We start from the raw sequence: 11733 nt of genomic DNA, 5'->3' as shown, positions 1-11733 counted from the left end.
TTCTGGCTGAAATTGAGGGACTTGAGCAAAACTCTGAAAAAGGCTGACAAAAGGACTGCTGATGCTGTTGGAATCTGACCTCCCTGCACTCAAAATGGATTTTCTGGAGCTACAGAACTCCAATTGGCGCGCTCTCAACAGCGTTGGAAAGTAGACATCCAGAGCTTTCCAGCAATATATAATAGTCCATACTTTATTCGGAAATTGACGACGTAACTTGGCATTGAACACCAAGTACATACTGCTGTCTGGAGTTAAACGCCAGAAAAACGTCATGATCCGGAGTTGAACGCCCAAAACACGTCATAACTTGGAGTTCAACTCCAAGAAAAGCCTCAGCTCGTGGATAGATCAAGCTCAGCCCAAGTATACACCAAGATCGATAAACATGGCACATTGAAATCTTGGCATGCAAATTGGATTAATGATTTTTCATATTAAAATTAAATCGGGGATGTTAGACCATTTTAGGAATAGATAGCAGCCATTTCTTTGTGGGTCATCATGACGAGCAGCCTTTTAGACTATAGTTTATAGCATCTTATTACATTGTTTCTACGAGCATATTGTATTTGAAAAGGTCAAGTAAATATAAAAACATTTAATGTCAATGGCCAAAACCCGAAAGTAACATATTACCGAGTTTATAATTCCACCCACATAAATTTTCATATTTATGCATGAGATTTATTTATCTATATAGTAGGTATAAAGTAAACAAGAGCAACTTATTTTGAAAGAGATTCCTATATTTAATTTAACTCTTAAAATTTAGGGGAGTCTTACTCAACGAATAAACAAATCACACATTCAACGAGTAAAAATAAATAAATAAATAACACATTAAATGAACTTTCTTTTTTTTTTCTATTTGTTTTTTTTTCTAAATAAAAGTATAAATTTTTATTAATGAGATATGTCTTATGAGATTTGTATTCTTTTAAAAAAATTATTATATTTAATTTTTATTTAATTTAATATGTTTAACTAAACTATCTCATATAATTATATATCAATTATTATCTTTATGTATATAAATACTATTTTAACTATCGACTATGTTATGTACACTAAAATTAGTTATTATAAAATTTATGTTAAAATATAAATACACATTAAAAATAAATTAAACTACATATATTTATACATAAATATATTAGTGATTAATTTTAGTAGTTAATTTTAGTACACGAATAATATTTTTATTATTTAACTAGTTCACGTGAATACCTAGTATGAATATAAGAAAAGAAAATTCAGTAACTCGTGTTACATTATCAATAGTATGGAAAGTGAAAGTAATGCACATGGGGAAAATAAAAAGAGAAAATAAAATTACAAGTTTTTAACATATGAACAATCTTTTGAAAAATCCATTATTATCTAATATTAAAAAGCTTGATCGAAACCTGACAAAACCCAAATAATAAAAAAAGAATGTTGTCTATCACTTTTCAATAGAATTGTCATCACGTGTCCCATGCCTCTTTTCACTATATAGTTCAATAGTGTTTGTCTTAAGTTTATTATTTGTCTTAAGTTTAGTGTCATTTTGAATACAACATTATAAACGATTAACAATCAAGGACGGTTCTTAAAAAATAGAATCTGTATATATTCTATGATCTATACATATCTTGAATCATTTCTAAGTTGCGGCACCGTCATGATTTCTTTGACAATACAAAAAGATGAGTCACTCATTTCGGAATTTACTTTATCATCAATGAAGCTTCACAATTGCTCTATGGGCACCACTCACATAAAGTTGCCAAAAACAATTTTTCTTAAAGATGCCTACATGGCAGAATCTAAGCCATAATTTCTAAAACCACACTTTTAACAACATAACACTTAAAAACCGTAGCCCTTTACAAGAAAAACGTCACCTAATGGAAAAAAGTAAATTAGAGGATTTAAGAGAAGAAATAATTAAGTTATCAAAATTAATAGATCAAAAATTAATGATTTTAACTAATGTCAATTGTAATGACACCGAATTCTTAAAATCAATACAAAATGATTTTTCTCAAAATCTTTATTTTACTATAAATTTTATTGAAGGACTTCAAAAACCTGAAAAAACTTATATTTCACATGGAGTTTCTAAAAAATGTTATCATGGAGACAATTATCCCCATCTTCATCATACTTTTAATCCACAATTAAATTCTATAATAGATATGCTTGAAGAAATATTAGTTTCTCTAAAATTTCAGAAAAATAAAGAAAAAGAAGAGCCTAATATAATAAATAAAATTGAACAGATACTTGATAAACATTTCCAAAAAGAAATTCCTAAGAAAGAAGAAGTCCAAAATAAAATCGATACAACAAATTTAAAGGTTAGACCACCTCTAAAACTATGAATATTGATGAAAAATTAGAAGAAGTTACAATGCTTTTCAGACAATTAAAAATGGCTCAAGAAGACAATTTTATGGAACAAGGTTTTCAGATTAAAGAAGAACCAGAAATTTCTGAAAGAGAAGAATATGTTTTAGACTATTCAAGTGATGAAGAACCAGTACATCCAGTACAAGTAAAAGATGAAGCTGGAACATCTGGGAATAATAATCAAACCCAATTTAAATGAGAAACAGGTTTTGAAAATTATGCCTTCAAAAAGGGATTTATAAGCAAAAATTCGAAATATACTAAAATACCATCTAAATACGTTCCTAAAATTCAAGAACTAGAAGAAGAAAAAATGCTTGATCTAGATTGCAAAATGAACGAAAAAGAAATTTTCGAAAATTGGATGAACTCTTTTCTATTAGAAGCCTATACAAACCCAAAATTAAATGAATTATCTGAAATGGATATCTGGAATTTCATAGGATTCCACACTAAAGGAACTATAAGAAATTATATGTTATCAATAGATAATAAAATAATAGAAGAATTAGCTGCAAAAACAACAGCTTATGATAGAATAGCACACATAATGAAAGTTCTATACAAAGAATTTTTTGGAAAAAATGTTATAAACCATAGAAAAGAAATTTCTGAAAAAGAGTATTTAGAAGCAAAAAATCATTTGGCTAACATTCAAATATTCGATCTATGCTATATAGAATCTTATATTTGTGAATATAGAATATATTATTATAAATTAAAATAAGAAGATAAAAATCATTATCTTAGCATGTATATCACAAAACTTCCATATCCTGCTAATGAAATTATTATGGGAAGATTTATAAGAGAAATAAATAATAAAACAATTGAAAATAATTTCGGTGGAGCAACATCTGCAATAAGAGAGGAAATAAAAGAACGCAAAATAAAAAACAAAAGAACTATTGCCCAAATAAAAAAGAAAACTGTAAATGTTGGTATTGCCAAGAAGAAGGACATTATGCAAATGAATGTCCAAAAAAGAAGGATAAAAAAGACCTAACCAAACAATTGGAAGTTGCAAAAACTTGTTTTATGGAACCTTTAGAAGAATCTGATGATGAACTAAAATATATTTTTGAATATGTCTCAGAAACAGACTCAGAAACAAACTCAGGAACTGAGCAATAGCGCTACATTTATTACTGTAAAAATTACAGAAAAATTTATTAATGCCTTCATAGACACAGGGGCAACAAAATGTTTTGCAAGCTCAAATATAAAGCTTAACTGGAAAAAGTTAGAAAATCCGCTAAGAATTAGAATAGCCGATAAATCTATACACAAAATTAATTTAAAAGCAGAAATGGTTGAAGTATTTATTCAAAATTACAGATTCATTGTTCCATCTATATATAAATTAGAATCTGGAATAGATTTAATTATAGGGAATAATTTCCTAAAGCTATATCACCCTTTTATCCAAGAATTAACATATATAGTTCTAAAAGACCCATATGATTCCTCTTTAAATCAAAGAGCAAAATTAATAAAAATTCCAACTACTACTATAAACGAAATTTTAAAATTTAAAATATTTTCTATATTAGAAGAATGTTATTTAAATTTATTCTTTCAAATAAATGTTCCTAAAGATAATCTTGAAATTAAAATAGAGCAACTTTTAGATGAAGTTTGTGCTGAAAATCCTCTGGATATTAAAAATACAAATAAAGAGTTGGTAAATATTAAATTGAAAGATCCTTCAAAAGAAGTAAATGTCCAAAATAGAATCCCTTATTCAGCAAGAGATAAGGAAGAGTTTTCAATAGAATGTAAAGATCTTTTAGAAAAAAGGAATTATAAGATTAAGTAAAAGCCCTCATGCAGCCCCAGCTTTCTATGTTGAAAACAATAACGAAATTAAAAGAGGAAAACGAAGAATGGTTATTAATTATAAGAAAATGAATGAAGCAACCATAGGTGATGCTCATAAACTCCCAAGAAAGGATTCCATTCTGGAAAAAATCAAAGGAGCAACTTGGTTTTCATCGCTCGATGCAAAATCAGGATATTGGCAACTTCGTTTAGACGAAGAAACAAAGAAATTAACTGCTTTTACTTGTCCAACAAAAGAGTCAACAGGAGTATTACTCTACGAATGGAATGTCCTGCCATTTGGGCTAAAACAAGCTCCAGGTATTTATCAGAGATTTATGGAAGAAAATTTAAGAGATTTAAATGAGTTTGTTCTAGTTTATATTGATGATATATTAATTTTTACAAAACAAGATAAAGAAGATCATCTTCAAAAATTACTAATTGTTTTAGAAAGATGTAAAGAAAAAGGTTTAGTTCTTAGTAAAAAGAAAGCTAAACTAGCAAAACAAGAAATAGAATTTCTCGGATTAATTCTATCTACTGAAGGGAAGTTAAAACTTCAACCAAATGTATTAGAGAAAATAGATTTATTTCCTGATAAAATGGAAGATAGAAAACAATTACAAAGATTTTTAGGATGTATAAATTATATTTCTGATCAAAGATTTCTAAAGAATATAACAAACTATACTAAAAACTTATTTTCAAAAATAAGTATAAAAAAAATTTGGAAATGGGAAGAAAAGGATAGCCTACAAATTCAAAAAATTAAAGAACTTTGTAAAAATCTTCCAAAACTTTATATTCCAGAAGAAGATGATTATTTAATAGTAGAAACAGATGCTTCAGACAAGACCTGGTCAGGCTGTCTAAAAGCTAAACAAGCTGAAAAAAGCTTGAACAAAGAAAAAGAATCACTAGATTCTAAACATTCCTCAAAGGAATTACTATGCAGATATATCTCTGGAACATTTACACCAACAGAACAGAGGTATACTACCCATGAAAAAGAAACTCTAGCAGCAATAAAAACTATTAAGAAATCGAGGATTGATCTACTTCCAAAAGAATTTACATTACGTACAGACTCAAGTTATTTAACAGGTTTTATTAGATATAATTTACAAGCTGATTATAATCATGGTCGTCTGGTAAGATGGCAAATATTTTTATTACAATATCCAATTAAGATTGAATACATTAAAGGAAATAAAAATATTATTGCAGATACATTGACGAGAGAATGGAGTTCATTGTCAACACAATGAATCAAGAAATTCAGAAGCTTGAACAAGAGCTTGAAAAGTGCAATAACTGTCAGCAGCTAAGAACTCAAATCCAATCCATCAAGAAGGCCATAGAAGCCATGAAAGTAACCCAACAGGAAACATTATCTGCTCCAATACCAATGCTGGCAACACCATCAGAGTTCAGTCAGCTAAGCGTGGTGGACCAACCACAAAAACCAAAACCAATTTTTTCTGAAAAAATCCCTGAAAATAAAACTCTGGCAGAAATAGTTAAAAAATCAACTCAGGACAAAAAATATTATGTCATCTATAATGGCCCAATGAAAGGAGTCTACGACGATTGGGCTAAAGCAGCCCCATTCACTCACCAGCCCAAAACTATTCACAAAGGAGGATTCTTGACAATAGAAGAAGCAAAAGAATCCCTCAGAGAATATGAATTACTCCACCCAGAGCAAATTCTAAAAAGAGCTGACAAAGCTCCAGCCCAAGCCCAAAGAACTCCAGTCCAAGTCCGAACAGGAATGCTGAAAAATATTCCCACAAGGGCCGAAATAAATGACAAGAAAAGGGTCTGCAGATCAAACTGTAGAGAAATCCTTAATCTGGTTCTAAACTGGACTCTAGACAAAAGAGCAATATTAGGATATTATCCCATTAACAAAGAACAGCTAACAAAACTGGTAATCTTCCCAGAGGCTTCACCCTCTGATACATATCAGTTTTTCCAATACGGATTAATTGATACAATCCTAATTTTTGACAATTTAAATATTATTAAAGATTTTCCTGCAGGATTTATAGATGCAGTGAAAAAATTTAAAAGTATGATTGATACCAGAGAACCAAGGGATATATCCCTAAAATTTACAAGTAGTCAGCCAATCTTCAATGAAGAAGGAGAATGTTTGATCCCAGCATTTCAAGTAATTTTCATGTCAGTCTTCCCAGGAGACTTTCAACCAATAGAACAAGTTCAAGATCTATCAATTTATAGCGACGAAGGAAGATTGGCCAGCACATTGGCAAGGGTCTTCAAGAGAGCCCAAAAAATAAACAAAGAATCCAGAACAAGAATAAACTACAAAAGCAGAAACACTCTAATTGTTTCTAGTAAAAGAAACCAAATTGAATCAAGAGAAATGAGACTCCTAGTAGATTTTGAATCAGCATTTTACAACTTTTCTGGATTACTGGAAAAGCTTCCTGACGGGATAAGGAGGAATCTATGCCATTTACTAAAAGACAAAGAAGACCATAGGTGCCAGCTGTGCACCTCAGAAATGTCTGAAGAAAGCAACAATGCCGAAGACCCCACCCACGTGGGAAAAGAAGTGGATGAGACATCTGAGTCATCCATCAACATTATTGTTGAATGACGTAAGAGCTCACGTCACAAAAGCACCAATAATGTAGTTGGTGCGAACTAAGTGCACAGTGACGCATGCAATGACGTCACAAGAAGGGTAAGGATGGGATTTGTCCATCAGACCCAACTATTATAAATAGAGTGCTAAGTCATTTGAAAGAGCATCAGAAATCAGAAAGCATGAAGCTTAGAGTACTCACAGGCCAGGAAGGCAAAGAGGAAGTAGCTGAGGCAATTCTGGAGTCTGATCCATTAGAAAAATAATTCTAAGAAACTCCCCGAGTTAAATTGTAAATCTCCCCTCTGGAGAACAAAACACATATTGTAAAATAGCAATAAATAAAGAAGTTTATTCTCCAGAAAGGTACATCTTTATCTCAATCTCTTTAAAGTTATGAATTATTTAGAAGATATAGAAATAACTGAAGAATCTGATTACTATAAGCTAACTGCTTTACTTGATAATGAAAAACAAGCTATTTTAAAATCAGAACTAGATCTCAAAGCAAATGAGAATTTTAAACAAAGCTTTTTAAAAGAAATTTTTAATAGAAAAAACATAATATATTATGGAAAAATGCAGTTTGAAGCACCTGTAAAAATAGAATCTGCTAATGGAGAACTTGAAATAGCTCTAATAGATGAAGAACAAATAAACGAACAAATAAAGAAAATTAAAGATCAACAAAAAAGATCTAAGATTGGATGGATTCATATTAGTACTATCCAAGTTTTAGTAAAATCAACATATATGAAGGGAATTAATTCACCAATAAGTTTAGCAATTTATGATAAAAGAATTATTGATCCCACAGATCAAATAATTGGAATTATTCATGGAAATTTGGCAAATGTAAATGTTAAATTTAATACCCATATTGGATATGCCATCCCCTTATCAACAAAGAATTTTGATAGATCCATAAGCTTAGCTTATAAGTTTCATAGACAAAGTTTAATGGAACAAAACGACGAACCTTTTTCAATTACATATGCAATAAACTATGCATTAACCAATAGTCATCATAGTATAGAATTTAAAAACAAAGAAGGAATTTATATTGATGATTTATTCCAGAAGGTTGTTAAAACTGAAACACCAAGGCGCAAACCTATTGAAAAACCAGTTTTATTATTAAGGGAACCATCAAGAAAATCGTGTTCCTCTAGTTTTCGAATAAGAGAATCTAAAATCAATAGTCCTTTAAGTTTATCCCATTTAAAAGACGATGAAAAAGATTCTGAAATAAGAGAATTGACAAAAAAGATTGAAACACTAAATGAAACCTTAAAAAACAAGCTATGACAATAAATAAAGAAGAAATATATGTGTCTTATCAAAATAAGAAACAAGAACTCTTTGAAAGAGAAAATCATTTGAAATATTTAAGGTTTTCTGAAATAAATCAAAGAGCTTTCGAAGTTTTAGTATTATCTTATAATAATCTGAAAAAAGAAGTCGAAGAATTAGAAATAATAATAGAATCTTTAGAAAATAACAATGAAGCTATGGCAGAAGATGCGGAAATTTTAATATGAAAGATTTTCAAAAAAGTCTTATTTCTTTAAAAACAATTAAAAGAAATATGAAAACAAGGATAATGGCTATAGCTATAAAAATAAGAAATTTGGCAACTGAATCTTCAGATTTAGAAGCAGAAATCAAAAAGATAAATAAGAAGATAATTAGAATAAGAAAATTAATACAACGTTTTAAAACTAAAAAATCAGTCAAAAGTCTAAAAGAAAATATTAAGAATAAACAGATTTATCGTGCTCGTAGAATGCATTATCTTCACATACAAAATATGATTGCATTACAAGCTTTTGAATCAAGAATACATGTTCAAAATATTCAAGTAATGCAACCTCTACAGGTTGAACCCCTAGAACAAGTACAAATTGAATCTGAACAAGATTTACAAGTACCTTTATCACCTTTACAAAATCCTATAATCTAAGAAGCATATAAAATGCCTGGTTTAGCAAATCAAACGCTACAAGATTTAAAAAATGATTTAGATTTTCAGAAAAGTTAAAAAAGATATTATGAAGTAAGATTACAGAATAGTAACATTTATACAAGATATAGAGAAGAAGTAGAACATTTCTGTAAAAATTGTATAGAATGCATAACAAGAGAAATAGAAAAGTTGTTAAAAGAAATAGAAGAATTTAATAATACAAACCCAACCCAAGAAAGATATTTCAAAAACCTGCAAAAAGAAAAATTGGTATCAGAGTCAAGTTAACGATTAAGGGTAACACTTTCTCCTTAAAGCAACACTTTTAGTGATACGCTTTTAAATCAATAACAACCACAAGATGAAAAACATCTTTACAAAAAGTTGAAATTGACAACTTTATCAGAGTATCCACCTTGCTCTATACATAACATATATATACAAAGTCCAATGAAGAAATGGTAGAATAATAAAAAAATAAAAATAAAATTCAAAAACTTTGAATCAAACATCTATCTACCATAGTCCATAGCCTCTGCAATAATCACTTAATTAATACAAGTCAATTTAACTTTGCATAACTACCATTAAGTTTTGCATGCTTAGGCGAGTAGTCCTTGGAAGAAGAATAAGAAGTTGGATTATTAAGGTTCCTCCGCCAAAACTCATTGACATAAGATCTCAAGAACAGCATAAGAATTGCAACATTCAAAAGAGAATTGAAAAGCCAAGCTCCAATCCCATTGCACCCTCCTCTCAGATAATGCAACAGAAGAACTCCAAAATGGCACACCAAATTGCAGCATAGAAGCACCATCTGGCAATCCACCGTGAACCAGAAGTTCCTCACCGGCAACCCTATTTCAACCCACAACCGGTACCCGTACACCGCCGTGTTAACCGCCGTGGAAAACAGGATCGCCAGAACCTGAAAGGACTGTGTGAATTCTAGCCACAGGAATGACATCACCAGAAGAATCGAGTGATTGAACAGCCTGAAGAACGAGAGCTTCCGGTGCCGGAGAACGATGAAGAATGTTCGCAGCATGTGGAGGAACCGAGAGAGGTAGAAGGCATAGGACCAGAAGAAGACGCGGCCGGAGGGGCGGATCCCAAGGGGGAAGCACAAGAACCACTCGAACGGAGTGGTTCTTGTGCGTCTCCACAACCACCGCGTGTCCCTCAGTTCTGCTTTTGCGGAGAGGAGCATGCCGGTGAATATGGTAAGGGAAGTGACGGACATGGCAAGGTTGTGGATGGCCGGGATGGGGCCTAGTGGGACCGGACGTCGCCGGCCCAAGAATCTGAGAATAAGGTGGAGAGTGACAGCGGCGGTGACATAGAAAGAGATGGCGGAGATAAGAAAGAACCAGGTGGAGCCCCATGAGAGTGCGGGGCTCCACCTGAAGGATACAATGGTGGGATGGTCTTGTAACCAGAATTTGAGGGTCTCCATAATGGGAAATCCCATCACATAAGTTGATATAGTTTAAGAAACTTAATTAGTTTTATGTCAGTTTCTTGAAACTTTCGTGGTCCTTGTTTTCTAGTTTGGCAACTTGGAATGGGAAAACTGAGGTGCTAATTAATATATATATTAAGAAACTGAAGGGTTTTGAATTTGAATATACAAATCAAGTTCTGTTTGTGTGCCATGACTTGAGATTATGCTCTTATTAATTAATATACGGTAGCCTTGACTACTGACTAGATGGCTTTTAATTTCTCATCATCGTCTAGAAGCTTAGGATGTTATGATGATCAAGATGCATAAGCCTATCAGAAACCACAAATCCCGTTTAAAATTCAAGCCGTTTGCGTTATGGGGATATTTGTTTCCATCGTCCAATTGATGAGGAGAATGAGATAGATGAAATTTAAGGCCATTCTTGAAGACTTGAACTTTAAAATTCAACCCCAAGTCCAACGTTGACCTACGTTTTACCTAGAAACATTGCTGAGAAGTTTCTCACTTTGGCCTTTGCCCTCAATTAATCTCTCTCTCTAATAATATGGTGGGCAATTTTGCAAATGCATAATAAATTATCTCTGTTTTCATTCTTGCACGGCATGGTGTAATGAATTAAAAACAAAAAATAAAAGAGGAAACAAAGTACCATAGAAGGATAATTAGGAACCAACACGAGGAGGACTAACAATAAAATAAGTAAATAACAAATTAACGTGATGTTTACGTACGCTTTGTTGGGGGATTAGGTTTATGTATATCTTATTCTTTTTCTGTTTTGTTGATTTTTATTTTTATTTTCAAGAAGCAGAGTTGATTTATGAAAGTCTATTATTTTTCTTATAAGCAATTCAGACAAATCTGCTTCTGAGTATATATAATTAAAGTTTAATTTCGATGGATTGATAAAGAATAATGTTATACATTCAAGTCTTTTGATAAATTAAGTTCAATCAAATTAAATAATAGAATTTAAAATAATGGTAGCCATAACTAATTTGGGAAAAGCTCATTATACAAGTGATTAGGGCTTGTAACTATTACAAGTTTATTAATGCCTAATCCACCAAAACGTGTTGCAACTCCTACGTCACTTACACGTGCTTTATTCATGCCGTTTCACGTTTTTTTTGGGGTATGTTTAAAACGAGCTCAACGATTATGTGCTTATTGAATGAGCCACACTTATATAGGCCATTAGATCTTATTAAATGGAAATTAAAGGTTAATATAAAAGAGGAGCATTGATGGACTCTAATAGATATAGAATATCCTAGTACATAAATAAATGCTTTAAATGACAATACTTTAATACACAATATTTTAAACGGTAATAGAATCTTATATTCTTAAAAAATTAAATATAAAATATACGAGTATTTTTTATTTATTAAAATTAATTATTATCAAAAAAAATTTTATAATATTAAAAAATTATATTAAAATAATATTTTAAACTAA

General features: G+C 30.9%; 1 protein-coding gene across 1 annotated transcript; it reads right to left on the bottom strand.

Annotated features, from left to right (window-relative positions):
• Positions 1-8950: 8950 nt before the first annotated feature.
• Positions 8951-10360, bottom strand: LOC107460315 (elongation of fatty acids protein 3-like). Its single transcript, XM_016078673.3, has 2 exons — positions 9390-10360; positions 8951-9056 (listed from the first exon to the last, which is right to left on the bottom strand). The coding sequence occupies exons 1-2, from the start codon at positions 10273-10275 to the stop codon at positions 9049-9051; spliced, it is 894 nt and encodes a 297-aa protein (XP_015934159.1). The 5' UTR covers positions 10276-10360; the 3' UTR covers positions 8951-9048.
• Positions 10361-11733: the final 1373 nt, after the last annotated feature.

The sequence above is a fragment of the Arachis duranensis genome, chromosome 2 (assembly GCF_000817695.3).
Source record: "Arachis duranensis cultivar V14167 chromosome 2, aradu.V14167.gnm2.J7QH, whole genome shotgun sequence".
NCBI classification, from domain to species: Eukaryota; Viridiplantae; Streptophyta; class Magnoliopsida; order Fabales; family Fabaceae; genus Arachis; species Arachis duranensis.
This window is presented reverse-complemented; position numbering and strand designations above follow the sequence as displayed.